Source organism: Cynocephalus volans, chromosome X, assembly GCF_027409185.1.
Source record: "Cynocephalus volans isolate mCynVol1 chromosome X, mCynVol1.pri, whole genome shotgun sequence".
In the NCBI taxonomy this organism is placed as follows: Eukaryota; Metazoa; Chordata; class Mammalia; order Dermoptera; family Cynocephalidae; genus Cynocephalus; species Cynocephalus volans.
Genome location: NC_084478.1, coordinates 83,834,327 through 83,851,094, shown reverse-complemented (window position 1 = coordinate 83,851,094; position 16,768 = coordinate 83,834,327). Strand labels below are relative to the sequence as shown.

General features: G+C 34.1%; 1 protein-coding gene across 2 annotated transcripts in view; it reads left to right on the top strand.

Moving 5' to 3' along the window:
- Nucleotides 1–16,768, top strand: part of ABCB7 (ATP binding cassette subfamily B member 7) — a 115,240-nt gene that overhangs the window by 56,839 nt on the left and 41,633 nt on the right. For both annotated transcript variants that reach the window (XM_063083401.1, XM_063083400.1), the window contains exons 3-4: nucleotides 935–1,021; nucleotides 13,673–13,792. In XM_063083401.1, coding sequence (XP_062939471.1) covers nucleotides 935–1,021; nucleotides 13,673–13,792 — 207 coding nt within the window. The remainder of the gene's footprint in view (nucleotides 1–934; nucleotides 1,022–13,672; nucleotides 13,793–16,768) is intronic.

The window sequence follows — 16,768 nt, the reverse complement described above, 5'->3', positions numbered from 1 at the left end:
CATAGTTTGGCCTAGAGCTGATACTGTTAATGCTATGTATAGTATTGATATATATTTGTGTTTATAAAGAACTGTGCACTTGTTTATTAATTACTGATTATCAGGCTACTGAAAAAGCATCTTTAAATCCATGTACTTCATTAAGTATTTTTTAATTATGAAAATACTTTCCATATTAGCAAGCCTAAGGTTTAAGCCTGATCTTTGCTATCTTATTAATTATGATCTTTTCTCAAATGACTTTTTTATTTCTCTAACCTTAGCCATAATCTTGAGGCCTTTAGAAAAATTTATAGTGAGATGTTTACATATTTTCAAGGCTAGTTGGGAGATTTGTAGATAGCTCTATTTTTATAAACTAATCCAACAAGCACTGAAATCTACCTTTCCCATCTGTGGTATGTGCCACAGAAGATACTAAGATAAAAGATAATGTCTCTCATCTTAGGAAATTTACCATGTAATAAGAAAGACAAAACATGTATGCAAATGACTACAGTACAAGATGGACTGTGAAGTATTAAAAAAATACCGAGTTTCTAGATAAGTATGTGAGCCATGATAATAAGAAAAAGAGTCAATTGTGTCAGACTGTACTAAATGTAAAACAAATGTGTACACATGGAAAGCAAGTGAGATATAAAGTATTTAACTGTATATTATACGTGCTTGTCAGTAATGGAGTAACAGATTACCAGCACTATAGTAGTGAATAACAGTTAAAAAGCCAGTATTAAGTCAAGTAGAAGTATGATACAAGTCAAGTAGAATTATGATACAAGTTAAATGTTTGAAACATTAATTTCAAAAGCTATATAAAGTGACTTCTGTATGAGTATCTGTTATATCTCAGTATTCCTTATATAAACTAGAATTTTTAAACATCTGAAGTTCTGTAATAGTTAATGGACTGCTTGGTATCATCCTCAACTAGGCTCTCCAGTCATGGCCATTGATAGAAAAGAGGACATGTTGGCATGGTCACGCTGGAGGAGGACTCCACACAGACCCAAAAGAAGGGGTAAGAGCCCATAACAAGTACCTAGAAATTTTTGTTAATGATTATGCTTGGGTGGAAGATATATGTATTTAAAATTATCATATTCTAGGAATATTTTGATTGACTCATGTAACTGCATGTTTTCTAATAAAAAAGCGTGTGAATTGACCATTATATAGTTGAGATTTTCTCAGGCTTGGAACAAACAAAAATTCATTTTTGACTAAAAAAGAAAAAAGGTTATTTATCAACCTAAACGTTTTAGTTCTTTAAAATAGCATTGTTTGTTTTGTAATCTAGTTTTATAAATAAGTAGGCAGATTAGATTTAGCACTTAAAAGTAATTTGTTTGTGTTATGTTTTAAGATTAGTGCTTCCTCTTCTGTACACTTAGAAAGATCCTAGAAAATCCCCTAGCTTCATGTAAATCCTCTATCTACCTGATCCATCTACCTAATTATCCGTATTTATCTTTATAGTTATTATTATCATTGTGTAGGCATGCTCAACAGTAGGGCCGTTGAAATAAAAAGATTTAGTTACACTACACTTTTTCTAAGTGAGTGAAAATGTCATTGGAATAGCGTTACACATTTCTCCATCTGGCTCTTTTTCTCTGAACTTGTCTTTATTTTCTTCCTCTGGTTTGACCCAATTAGTGTGTGTGTGTGTGTGTGTGTGTGTGTGTGTGTGTGTGTGTGTGTGAGTGTGTGTGTGTATAGATATAGATATATATATATGGTATCTCTAAGTAGAAATGATATTTTCAGGGTTGATGATCAAGTAAACAAATTTTATGTAAAAGTGCTCTATATAAAATGTACAGAGATAAATAAATGTTATTTTATTGTAGGAAGCGATTGGTAAGAAAAACTTTTCAGTGCTTTTCTTCTTCTTCCTTTGATTCCCAGTGTGTCTCTTTTCTTTCAGGGAACTCAAAACACTTCTCATTCATGTTTCTGTCCCATTTTTGTTTATTACTATTTTTCATGGCTCTCTTTAGAAACAGCAAAGTATCGTAAAATGGAATTATCAAAATTTAAGCCTAATAGCAAGATTTGTTTATCTGTGTATTAATAGTCTGAGGCATGATATATGCCAGTTTTCAGGATCATCTGTCACCAAGGCCTCTTAAGGATAGTTGCTAATAATGCTCTAAACACAACCAAAAATAAGTTAACTAATAAAGGAGAAGCAGTCACTTCATTAGGCTCAAGCAGTATAAACTTCAAGATAGTTTCTTTCTTCTCTAATAAACTAGAACAAAGCAAAACTCATCATAAGACTTTATATTTGGACCTTACTTTATTCTTTTTCCCTTGCCATCTTTATATTTCTTTAGCCTTGATAGCTAAATGGAATCATAGAATAGTAGAGCTTGGAGGCCATGCCAGAAAAGAGGCAGTATGAAGGTGTAGTTAAGAGCTCTGGAGTCTGGGCTCTGGAGCCGGACTGCCTGGATTTGGGTTTTTTTTCTTTGTTCACGTTTTTAAAAAATTTATTTATTTTATTAATTGCACATTTTTATAAGGTTCAGTTTGTTGTTTAAATATATATATATATTGTATAATGGTTCAATCAGAATTGTTAGCATATCTGTCACCTAAACATTTATCATTTCTTTCTGATTATAACATTCAAGATCTTCTTTTCTGGCTATCTCAAAATATACAATATTATTAGCATTTATCACCCTAGAGTATCAGAACTTATTCTTCCTATCTAACTGTAACTTTGTAAATTTGTAACTTTGTACACATTTGCCAACCTCTCTCCTTCCTGCCCCCTTCTCCTTTCCTGCCCGTGGCAACCACTATTCTACTCTTATTTGTTTTTTCTTTTTATTTATTTTTTCTTAATTGACCCATGATAAATGTATATATTTATGGAGTACAATGTGATAGTTGGGTACATTTATACAATGTGCAATAGTCATATCAGGGTATTTAGCATATCTGTCACCTCAAACATTTGTCACCTCTTTATGTTGGAAACCTTCAAAATCCTCTCAGCTACTTGAAGCTATAAAGTAATTTGTTGTTGACTATAGTCTCCCTAGATCTTATTCTTCCTATCTCTCTACAGTTTTGTGTCCATTGACCACCCTCTCTTCATCCCCCCTTCCCCTCCCTATACCAGTCTCTGGTAACCATTATTCTACTCTCTACTTCTGTGAGATCAACTTTTTTAGCATCCACATATGATTGAGAACATGTGGTATTTCTCTTTCTGTGCCTGGCGTGATTATATTTCACTTAGCATGATTTTCTCCAAGCTCATCCCTGTTTTTGTGAATGACAGAATTTCATTTTTTTTTATGGCTGAGTTGTATTCCATTGTGTATATATACCACATTTTCTTTATTCGGTCATCCATTGATGGACATTCAGGTTGGTTCGAAATCTTGGCTATTGTGAATAGAGCTGGGATAAACATGGGAGTACAACGTATTGATTTCCATTCCTTTGTATATATACCTGGTAGTAGAATTGCTGGATTGTATGGTAGTTCTATCTGTAGTTTTCTGAGGAACCTCCATACTGCTTTCCATAATGGAAATTTACATTCCCACCAACAATGTATTAAGAGTTCTCCTTTCTCCGCATCCTCACCAGCATTTGTTATTTTCCGTCTTTTTGATAATAGCCATTCTAACTGGGTGAGATGATACCTCATTGTGGTTTTGATTTGAATTTCTCTGATGATTAGTAATGTTAAGCATTTTTCCATATACCTGTTGGCCCTTCGTATGTCTTCTTTTGAAAAATGTCTATTCAGGTTCTTTGCCCATTTTTTGATTGGATTATTTGTTTTCTTGCTATTGAATTGTTTGAGTTCTCCATATATTCTAGATATTAATCCCTTGTCGATGTGTACTTTGCAAATATTTTCTCCCATTCTGCAGGTTGTTTCTTCACTCTGTTGGTTGTTTCCTTTGCTGTGCAGAAGCTTTTTAGTTTTATATAAACCCATTTGTTTATTTTTGTTTTTGTTGCCTGTACTTTTGAGGTCGCATTCATAAAATCTTTGCCCTTTACTATGTACTGAAGTGTTTCCTCTGTTTTTTCTTCTAGAAGTTTTATAGTTTCATGTCTTATATTCAGATCTTTAATCCCTCTTGCATTGATTTTTGTATATGGTAAGAGAGAGGGATCTAGTTTCACTCTTCTGCATATGAATCTCCAGTTTTCCCAGCACTATATATTGAAGAGACTGTCCTTTTCCCAGTGTATGTTCTTGGCTCCTTTTTCAAAAATCAGTTGGCTCTAAGTACATGGTTTTATTTCTGGATTGTCTATTCTGTTCCATTGGTCTTTGTGTCTATTTTATGCCTGTATCATGCTGTTTTGTTTACTATAGCTTTGTAGTATAATTTGAAGTCAGGTAGTGTGATGCTTCCAGCTTTGTTCTTTTTGCTCAGGATTGCTTTGGCTATTTGGAGTCTTTTGTTGTTCCATATAAATTTTTGGATTGTTTTTTCTTTTTCTGTGAAGTATGTCATTGGTAGTTTGATGGGGATTGCATTGAATTTGTAGATTGCTTTGGATAATATGGTCATTTTGACAATATTGATTCTTCCAATCCATGAACTTGGGATGTCTTTCCATTTTTTTGTGTGTCCTTTAATTCTTTAATCAGTATTTTATAGTTTTCCTTGTAGAGATCTTTCTCCTCCTTGGTTAAATTTATTTCTAGAATTTTTTTTAAGCTATTGTAAATGGGATTGCTTTCTTGACTTCTTTTTCAGCTAGTTTGTTGTTGGTGTATAGAAACAGTACTGATTTTTGTATGTTGATTTTGTATCCTGTCACTTTACTGAATTTGTTTATCAGGCAGACTGCCTATATTTGAATCGTGGCTTCATTACTTCCTAATGAAATGACCTTGAGCAAGTTACTTAATCTCTGTGTGCCTCTGTTTCTTTATCTGTAAAGTGGGGATGATAATAATGCTAAAGGGTATTTAAATTAATTAACTCCTCACACCATAGTAAAGCTCTTTTTTTTTGTCATTTTTTCGTGACCGGCACTCAGCCCGTGAGTGCACTGGTCATTTCTACATAGGATCTGAACCCGCGGCGGGAGCGTCGCCGCGCTCCCAGCGCAGCACTCTACCGAGTGCGCCACAGGCTCGGCCCACCATAGTAAAGCTCTTAAATAGTGCCCAGTATGTAGTAAGTGCTCAATAAATACAAGTGTTAACTGCTGTTATTATAATGTGAGATTGTAAGGCCTATCCTCTACCATAATCCATTCATGTAATAAGTATGTATTGAATACCTGTGTTTCTGCTAAACCCGATGCTAAGTACTAAGATACAGTAATGAACAAGACAAAATCCCTCCTGTCTAGAAGCTTAGTTTACATGGCAGAATATCTAAACTACCATGTAGAAGTTTTATCACTCTGACAAATAATATATTTTACCTCATAACCAACTGAAATCTCTACTGCTTTACTTTTTATTCATTTCCACTTGTGTGTTATTAACCACTATTAATCAGCATTAATAATGCTGCTCAGAAGGTATTTAAATCATCTATTTGTCTAATGTGGCTATCATAAAGAGTTTGAAAAAAAGGGGCTGGCCGCTTAGCTCACTTGGTTAGAGCGTGGTGCTGATAACACTAAGCACAAGTGTCAAGGGTTTGGATCCCAGTACTGGCCAGCTCCCCCCCCCCCCCGAAAAAGAGCTTGTGCAAAAGGAATGGCAGTTGTGGCAGTTTCAGTGTTTGAAAGCTCTTGTTTTTAAAATAGATGAATTAAGAAATTATTTGTTTTATGATAGAATCTTCAGATCCTTAAAGAATTTTGGAGATTTACTCCTAGACTTTGTTAGAAGCACATCTTCATTGATTAGATACATTCAGAAGCTAGTAGTATTAAAAGAGAGATTAGCACTTACTATAGCAAAGAGCTTTGATATAAATTTTGATGTAAACTGAAGTGAAATAGCAATTTGGAATATTAAAAATTAGAATATTGGGGAGATAATGGAGTAATAACTCTCCAAGCTTGTTAAAATGAGTGGGCACACAGATTAGTGGACAAGAATACCTGGATGACATGGAGAGGCTGTTTTCTAGCTCTGATTTCATACATCATCATGCAGCCTTATAATCTTCGTTTGATTTCTCAAATTGACTTCTCTTTGAGATAGAGAATTCACTGACTGGCCAAGGGAATATCAGTCTACTTGGTAGTTATTTTTTTATTGTAAATTATTTAGTGGACTGTCGGGTACAGATTCATCTCATGTGTAGCATAATCCATTTTTTCTTGGATCCTGGTAACCAATAAATAAGCTCTTCATTGAAGTTTCAGACCAACAGAGTTTGGGAAACAAACCCTGAGGTGCAGAGAAAGTAACAATAATTGTAAAGACTTTTCTGACAGTGTGTCTTTTCCTTTCGCATCCAAAACTTTATATCCCAGCAATATGGGAAAAGTTTTCCAGTTATCCTCTGAATTTTTCAATTAGACATCTACTGAGTTTGTCTTCTTTTGACCTAGTTTTTATCAAGCCACTATCATCTGTAACAATATTGAAGTAGTGGTTTCAATTATTCCTTTAATTGCAGTTACCTTTAGGTTGGGTTGAGGAGACAGTTCTCTTCTCTGGTTATCCCTGAAATTGTGGGCACTTCCAAATTCTCTGCTAAATTAGTTCTTTAGGGAGAAAACATTCAGCCAAGAGCCATATTTTTACAGAACAGTACTCCAGAACTTTTTTGTATATATTTTTTCTTCCTCACTACAAAAGTAGTTTCTTTGTTAAACCAGTCCTTTGATTCTGTGAGTTAGTACATTTCTTGCTATTGGAATTTAGGAATGTCTGTAAAACCAGAATTCTTAGATTAAATTCCTCATCAGCTAAGGAAAAGCTGATTCTGCTACCTTTTTCCTAGTCTTTCATTTACTTATTAAAGCCAGTTGGCCATCCCATCACTCCCTTGAAAGGTATAAGCTCTTGGCAGAAAAACTTGCTGTTGCTTCAGTGCTTGACAACCTTTTCTGGTGAGAGATATAAAGATACCCACCTGAGAAGTAAAACATGTATTCAATTTATTAATATACAGTTATCTATAATATCTGAAAATACTACCAGATGAGTTGCTCCAGATGTTTTAATCTTTTTTTAATTCTTGTGCCCTGTCCATGTGGTTATTACCTATATTGTTCATTTATAGTGCATTTGGCCTTAAGACACTGCATCTGTACCTCAGGTCACACTGCTGAATTGAGCATTGTTGTGTATAAGCAGTACAATTTGTGACTTTCCAATTACACCCTATAAATCAGATGCTTCCAGTTTTATTTATGTATTTGTTTTTGACCCACCGTGCTGTGGTTGTGCTGTTTTGTCTTCCTATGTATAAGTACAGTCATGCCTTCCTTAATGGCAGGGATACAGAAATGCATCGTTAGGTGATTTCATTATTCTATTAACATCAGAGAGTATACTTACAGAAACCTAGATGGTATAGCCTACTACACACGTAAGCTATATGGTATAGCCAATTGCCAATAGCCAATAGCCAATTGCTCCTATGTGAGTTATGCATTGCGCTACCACATTATGATGGCTGTGACTTCACTAGGTGATAACAGTTTTTCAGCTCCATTATAATCTCTAGGGACCACCTATGATGGTAGGTGGTGGGACCACCTACGATGGTGGTCAACAACGCAGTCCGTTGTTGACTGAACATCGTTATGCGGTGCATGACTGTAGATGTTTCTTTCATTATTTCTTCTTACCTGTCTAGCCTTGTGAAGCTTATAAAGCCATATATTAATACAAAAAAAGTAAATATTTTAAAAATCTTTCTAAAGGTGTGATTTGATAAATCAAGTATTAGGTATAATTCCAGAATATTAATAAGAATTTGTCCTCATGTTTGAGAATAGATACATTAATTAATTGAATAAATATTTATTGAACATGGTTTTCCATATCAGTCAAGTTTCTTTTTCTGGCACCTGCTTTTTCTCTTGGGCCACTTTGTTTTCAGTTGCTTTCATGTCTGACAGTTCTTTGACATTTTCAAACTTTTTCTTCTAAACTCATTTCTAGAAAAAAAGTACAATTTTGTTACTGTTCAAAGAGCTTAGTGAACCAATTTGAATTTCTTCTTTTGTTACCCTTGTGGGTTTTTTCCCTGAGTCTAATTGCTTTCCTTTAATTATGGCTATCTAATTTCAATATATTGTCAAGACCTTTCTAAAAACTTTTTATTTCTCATACTAACAGTACTAGTTTTACATTGTAATGGGACTTAAAATGTCAGTTCCATGTTTTAAATTTGAAGCCATATAAGCTGCAGTAAGAGGGCCATGTTGTATATATTCTGCTACCAGAGGAGGAAAGTAGTTTCACTTAGATGGCCTTTTAATGATATTTTGACAGCATTCAGTCTTAGAGAGCTTTTGCTCTCATGATATAGTCATCACAGTTTTTTAAAATAACATTTAAATTTTATATACTGTGAAAATGATAAAGAGTTCAAGAATTTTATACTTTCTCTTTATGTGTAAGGGAGGCTTAAAGAAAAACTGTTACAATCTTATCTGTTAGTTACTTCAGGAAGTTTGACTCTTGAGAAATAACTTCATTTCCTTAAATCATGGTTTGATTTTTTCCCCCTACATCATCATGTGGTTATTCTCCAGACAGTGTTTCTCAAATAACCCAATTTCTTTCTTTTTTTTTTTTTTTAGATAATTTATTATACATGTATGTGGAGTACAAAGTTGACTTTCAGTAGTTGTGTACAATGTGTGATGGTGAGGTCAGGATAGTTAGCTTATTTATAATTATAATACGTAATCATCCTTTGTGTCCGTTAACCAATTTCTTGTTAACCCCCCTTCCTCTTTCCCCCTCCATCCCCTCCCCTTTTCCACCTCTAGTAACGACAGTTCTTTTCTGTCCTTCTAAAAGTTCAACATTTACTGTGATTGTTGTTTCTCTCTCTCTCTCTCTCTCTCTCTCTCTCTCTTTTGTTTATTTATGGATTCAGCTCCCATTTATGAGTGAGGACATGTGGTATTTCTCTTTCTGCACCTGGGTTGTTTCATTTAAGATAATTTTCTCCAGGCTCATCCATGTTGCTACAAATGGCAGAATTTCATTCTTTTTTATATCTGAATAGTATTCCATTGTGTGTATATATCACATTTTCCTTATCCAGTCATCCATCAGTGGACATCTAGGTTGGTACCATATTTTGGCTATTGTAAATAGAGCTGCAATGAACATGGGAATGCAAGTATCCCTTTGATGTGATGATTTCCATTCCTCTGGATATATACCCAGTAGTTGGATTGCTGGATTATATGGTAGTTCTATCTGTAGTTGTTTGAGGAACCCCCATGCTGTTCTCCATAATGGCTGTTCTAATTTACAGACCCACCAACAGTGAAGGAAGTGTTCCCCTTTCTCTACATCCTCCCCAGCATTTGTTCTCTGTCTTTTTTTATAATAGCCAGTCTAACTGGGATGAGATGATATCTCAAAGCGGTTTTGATTTGCATTTCCCTGATGATGAGTGATGTTGAGCATTTTTTCATGTACCTGTTGGCCATTTGTATGTCCTCTTTTGAGAAATGTTTATTCAGCTCCTTTGCCCATTTTTTAATTGGATTATATGTTTTTTGTTTTTTGTTATTTGCTGTAAAGTTGTTTGAGCTCTTTGTATATTTTGGATATTAATCCCTTGTCAGATGTATAGTTTGAAAATATTTCCTCCCATTCTGTAGGTTGTCTTTTCATTCTGTTGATTGCTGTGCAGAAGCTTTTTATTTTGTTATAATTCCATTTGTTTATTTTTTTTTCTTTTGTTGTCTGTGCTTTTAAGGTCTTATTCATAAAGTCTTTGCCCAGTCCTATATCCAGGAGTGTTTCCCCTTTGTGTTCTTCTAGGAGTTTTATAGCTTCAGGTCTTATATTTAAGTCTTTAATACATTTTGAGTTGATTTTGGTATATTGCAAGAGGTACAGATCAAGTTCCATTCTTCTACATATGGATATCCAGTTTTCCCAACACCATTTATTGAAGAGGCTCTCCTTTCCCCATTGCATGTTCTTGGTGCCCTTGTCAAAGATCAGTTCTCTATTCTGTTACATTGGTCCACATGTCTGTTTTTATGCCAATACCATGCTGTTTTGGTTACTATAGATTTGTAATATAGTTTGAAGTTAGAATGTGTAATGCCTCTTTACTTTTTTTGCTCAAGATTGCTTTGGCCATTCAGGGTCTTTTGTTCCATATGAATGTTACGCTTCTTTTTTCTATTTCTGTGAAGAATGTCATTGGTATTTTGTTGGGGATTCTTGGCCATTTTCGACATTTCCCACTCTTTCTTTAAGAATGTGATCTCTAAAAGGTGTATATGCTATTTTATCTCCTTACACCCTATTGAGTCAGAGTAAAAATGAATAGTTGATGTAATGGTGATATGTAATTCAGTCTCAAGCTAGTGGCTAGTCTCTCTTCAGCTTTAGCTAACCCTTTTGTCCTTCAGGATTTCCATTGGGTGTCCAATATGAATTAACTGTGGTGGTTTTCAGGATCTGTATTGAGGTTATCAATTTTATTTTACTCTTGTGCAGCAGGAATAAGTTAGTTTAAAATTCTTTTAAAATGTGCCTCAGCCTCTGAAATGCCTTTTGGTTTGGCCTCTACTTAAAAAAAAAAAAATATATGTGTGTGTGTGTGTGTGTGTGTGTGTGTGTGTGTGTGTGTGTGTGTGTGTGTGTGTGTGTGTGTGTGTGTGTGTATTATTTTTCAAACTTTATAGTTTATCTAAACTATTACTGGAGTCATGTACTTTACAGTTTAATGGACTCATAATGCATGATTACACAACTTCAGAATCCATTTTGTTAAATGAAGTGGTGACATTTTATGCACTATTAAGCCAACTAGAATAATTTTCTTGCTCTTAGCCATAACTTATCTGTGTCATTATTGAAAAAATTCTGGGTGTGTTGTAGAAGGTTTTGACAGGAGAGAGTGTTTCTAAAGATATGTGGAAACAGGGCCTTTTTTTCCATTATTCCATCAAGAAAAAAAAAAAGGCAGGCAGAAGTCATGAAATAGGAACATGGTTGAAATGTCCCAGTTTGTGTTATAATGCATTAAATTATATTTATTTAGTAATAGTTCTATTGGAAAAGTGAATTTTAAAATTACTCCTGTATTCCTTTTTTTAATGCCTTATCAGTTTATGAGAGCTTGTGTATTTGTGTGCATAAAATAAAGCATTAAGAACTACACTTTCAGCATTTCATATTATTGCCATCTTATGTATGTAAAGCAGCTCAGGAAGGGTAGTCCTCCTGTTTTCTGTATAATACAGAATTTTATTTCTGTTACTCTTTACACAATAAACTGCTTAAAAGACTAGAAAAATATTTTGCTGAGCCGTAAGGGGATAACCATAATATAAAAGTACCCTATATTATATAAAGTACTGTCCTGGGTTTCTTATAAACAGTTTTCTTCCGTTCCTTGCTTCACAAATCTACTTGAAATTATGTAACTTTTCCCCCCTCAAAATGAATTCATTTTTTTAAAATAATTGTGTATGAATTAGAGAAAATACGAGCAAGCAGAAAGAAGAATATTTTTTTAAAAAAATCGATAATTCTACCCACTCACAGCTACTGATGGGGGTATTGCTTTCCTGATCTGCTTGTATGCACTTGAAAACTCATACACACATCATATTTCTTCTCACAAAAGATATTTTTTACTTTGCTTTTTTCATGTAACATGTTTCTGTGTCGCTGCATGTATTTTTGAATGGCTGTATTTTGTTGTATGCATTCACTCTAATTTATTTAGATTTTTCTCCAATGTTGATCATTTAGGCTGTTTTCTATTAAATTTCTATTAAAACAACATTTGCATAAACATTCTTATAGCTAAATTTTTATTTCTTTATGTAGTCAATATTCAGTGCCTACTGAATGTCAGCCACTGTATTTGGTATTGGGTTTATAATAGTGAGAACAAAACACTCTTACTACTCACATGGAATTTAAATTCTAGCAGGAGAACATGTTAATCAGATAACCATACTGCTGTATATGTAGTTTATAACTGAAAAGAAGACTGAAAGAAAGGAGTAGTGTTCTGTGGTTAGGGAAGACTTGATTGAGGAAGTGCTACTTGAGCTGGCAGTTAATTAGTTGAAAGAGGTTAGGGAGCTGGAAGGGGAGGTGTTGCAAAGAGACAGATTATTCCAGACAGAGTGAACACTATTGTGCAAAGGCCCTATGGCAGGAGGGATTGTCGCATGTTTGAGGGACCAAAAGAATGCTAGTGCAGCCTGAACACTGAAAGCAGTCATATAAGACATGGCTGGAGAGGCAGTCAGGGGCCAGGCCAAGCAGAGCCTTATAAACTGCATTATGGACTTTGGTCTTTATTCCAAGACCAAGGATGCTGCTGAAGGGCTTTAAGCTGGAAGTAGTGTCTGATTGCAGGGTGAACTTATTAGACAGGAAACAGAGTGGATGTAGGGAGATTGGTTAGGTTGTTGCAGTGATTTAGGTGAAAATTGATGATAGCTTGGATTAGGTAGTTTGTTGGTTGGAAATGGAAAGAAATAGACTCCAGAGATTTTTTTTAGGAGGTATATTTTTAAGGTTTTTTTAAAACATACATTCCCAGAAGTAGAATTCTTGAGATAAAGGGCAGAATTATTTAAAAATCTTATAATAGGTATCAAATTGCTTTCCAGAAAGATTGTTTCAGTGTACACCCCAAACCGTATATTAGAGTGATCATTTCCATACACCCACACCAGCAATGAGCATTATCTTTTTGTTCCTGCTGTTTTCTTATCAATACCTCTTCCAGAAATTTACTTAATATTTCAATTTCTTAAATGGGAATTGTTTCGCCAGTTAAAACAATATAATAGTTTGGGAGTACGTATGTGTTGATCTCCTTGCTTTGGTTTTACAAAGTGTGGTTTTGATTCTTAGTATTCTGCCTCTAAAGCTGAAACTAAAACAAAAGGATTTAATGGGAATGTTACCTCAGGAACATGTGAAAAAGAAAAATGTGAAATGGATTTAGGTCAGATTAAGCATGACTGGAAAATTGCATTTTTGTTGAATTTTTTTAAATACCCAACCTTTGTATGATATAGTCAATATCGAGACCTCTGCTTTCTTAAACACAGTATTGCAGCTCTTCTCTACCATGAGTTTGGTCTTAGAACTTCAATATATTTTAAATAAAAATACTGGTAAGTAGCCGAAAAGTATATAAAACTTTTGACTACAAAGATAGAAGTATGGAAATTTTTTAAAAGTTTTATGTGATCTTCTCATAGTTTAATAGATAAGAAATAAATGTGTAGTACATGTCCCCTTATCACCACTGAGTAACTTTTTAACAATATGAGGGTGGCTATAGCTGACAGTAAAAAATTGAAGAGAAATGAGTAGGTTTTAAAAAGCAATTGAAATAGTTTCTTTTTCTCCAAAAAATTTTGAGCTTGAAAGATACTGGCCTTAGATTCAGAATAAAAGTTGTATTTGTAAGGTTTTTATGTATTTCTCAAATATTTATATAATTCTACATTACTGAAGTATGGTTACTTTTGAAATGACATGTTACTACTCACTGCTTTGTTTTCTCTCTTTCAACAGTTAAAAGATGTCGATACGCAGAAAATCATAAAAGCAATGCTTTCTTATGTGTGGCCCAAAGACAGGCCAGATCTACGAGCTAGAGTTGCCATTTCCCTGGGATTTTTGGGTGGTGCAAAGGTAAGAATAAGAGAAATTATGCATTGTTTTGTTGCTATAACTAAGAAATACAATAACATTTTTTAGTCATGAGCTGGTATAAGTCACTTTTGGGAGAGGATGGCCACCTTTTAGGACCCTCATGTAGTTTATATAATTATTTCATGCAGTCAGCAGAAATTATATGGCAGTGCCCGATTTATCTCTGGATCAGACTCAACTTAGTAGAATTCACTCCTGAAGCCAGTGTAAGATAAAGGAACTTGGTTGTAACAAAGCATAAGGTACTTTATAAAGAAGCTCTTCAAAGCCGTGTCGGTTCTTATTTAATACATATTTCTGGTAAGCTTGGTTCCTAGTTACCTGTAAATTGAAAAGAAGATGAAGGCATTTTAAGCACATTGACGGCCATAAGTGGTAAGTAACAGTTTAACTCAAAAGAAAAAAAACAAAAATTGTTTTTAAAAATTAGATTAAAAAACCCAGCAACAAAAGCTAGGCATTTTGACACTTTCAGTGTAGGTTCCCTCTACATTTCAGCAAAGTGTGTCATTGTACTATAAAGTAATAATGATAACCCTGAGTTTTCACAAAAAAAACCCTTATTTTCAATTTACGCAGATTTTAAAGTCAGGGAAGTATACATCTATAGGTTCAATATATTATCATGATGAAAAGCATGGTTTTCAGAGTTAGATTGCCTGGGCCGTCCCACTTACTAACCTTGTAACCTTGGAAAAGTTGCTTGGTCTCCATGCCTCAGTTCCCTGATTTGTAAAATAGTATTGTTATAGGATTAAATAAATTAACATATACTAAGCTTCGAACAGTGCCTGATAGGTAGTAAAACACAATATAAGTGTTAAAAATAAAAATAAATAAATAGATTTCCAAAAATATGTTTAAAAGTGTTTGCTTAAAAGTGTAAATGATGTTTGGCTATTGTTTGGTTACCCCTTTTCCATATAAGGATTAATATTTTGTTTTAGAACCCAGGTGTTGCCACTTATTTCTTCCCTATTTCATGTGTACTCTCTTTTATTTACTCATTTTCCCTTTCATAAAAATATTTACTGAGAATTTTTCATACAAAGTACTGTTCTTGGTACTGCATGATATTCAAATATGAATAAAGCAAATTTCTTCCTCAAATCATATAGGATAAGGCAGGTTTTATTTTATTGCCATAATACAAGGTAGGTTATAAATGATTTAAAGAATTACCAATTGAGTGTTGTGGGGTTTCAGAGGAAAGATAGGAACCATTATGATGGGGAGTCAGGAAAGGTCTCATGGAGGAAATAACATCTGAAATAGGCCTTGATTGATGAGTAAGATTGTTACAGGTGTAGGAATAACGTGAACAATGACCTAGATGTGAGAGAGCATATAGTGTGTTTGGAGAAATGAATAGTCCAGCTTGGCTCAAGTGAGGGGAAAATGTTTCAGAGGAATTGGAAGTAAGCTTGGAAAGATAGAGCTCCCAATGTGAAATACCTTAACTGTACAACAGAAAATTTATTTAATTATGTGGAAAGTAGGAATCTCTATTTTGAGTAGAAAAGTAATAAGGTTAGAGTTGTGCTTTAGGAAATTAATCTGACCCTGTTGTAGAAGATGGATTAAAATAGTGAGAGACCTAAAGTAGGGATACCATTCATTTCATGCATTCATTCAGCAAGTATTTATTGATCAGTTGTGAGGCTAATGTGTAATAGTCCAGGTAAGGAGTAGTAGTTTGTACTAGAGTGGTAGTAGAAATGGTAATATGGAGGGTAAAGATGCAAGAGATATTGTGAGGTAGGAGATGTAGAGTCAGTAAGACTTAGCAAAGGATCACATATTAGAAGTAAAAAAAGGAATAGGATTCAGGGGTGATGCCGAGGATAAGGGAATGATAATGCCTTTAACAGAAGTAGGTAGTAAGTCAGGAGGTCTCATTTGAGAAGATGAAAAGTTTGATTTCAGACATGTTTAAGTTTGAGGTGCTAGCAGAACATCCAGATAGAGATATTCAGCTGGCAATACAAAATGCAAGACAGGCTTGGGAGCGAGCCCAGGGCTAGATAGATTAAGAGGTGCAAATTAGTGAGTTTACCAAGGAAAACAGCAGAAATTGAAGACAGCTAGGGACAGAACCTTTTATTAATTTGTTCCTGTAGAGAAGAAAAGTAAATCGTATTGGAAACCAGGAAGGAGTGATTTAAGAAGTAAGAGTAAAACTGGAATAATTCACAATCAGACTCTCCATTTCCGTGTCTCCTTTCTCATCTATGGGCTCTGTTGAGTACTCTCCCAGTGAATGTGATCCATTCCCCAGGAGACTACTTACTTAAATCAAGATGCTGAGCAACAGATCAAGAATCCATACTTTATTCTATTTGTTTAAGCTGAACAGAGAGAACAATATTACAAATCTAATTTTGGTAGCTGATGTTGAAATTTTCCTTAACTCTCATGTTCATTTTTAGCTCAGTACTGGTTGCTGACTTGTCTTTTATATACAAATTACTTAAAAATAAATATGATTCTGAGCTCTTATGCAAGGCAGGGTTAGCAAATTGGGCTTTATTCCTTTATTAGTTGAATGTAATACTTTGATGACAAGTTAAAGGCAGATTATTTTCTGGACTTTCTTTTGAAATGAAGAGAACAAGTTAGAACATGACTAATTAAGCTAGCCAAAGAGAAGAGTCTTAAATAATGACATTTGTATTAGAATTTATTTTTAGAGTGATTTCTAGTCCTTCAAAATGCAGATTTCTGTTGCTTAGTGACAGGTCAGTATAGGGGTGTGAAATATAGATCTAAGCTAACTTCCTTACAGACTAAAATATTTTCAGAAGGCTAATATTTGGTTCTTTAGACAAGAAATACTGAGTGCTCATAGAATGATAAGTGCTGTACTAAACTCATGAAAACTAATTGTAAGTAAATAGAAATGAATATAGAAAATCCTCAGAAAGTATGCTTAATTTCTTTTGAATCAGGAAAAGG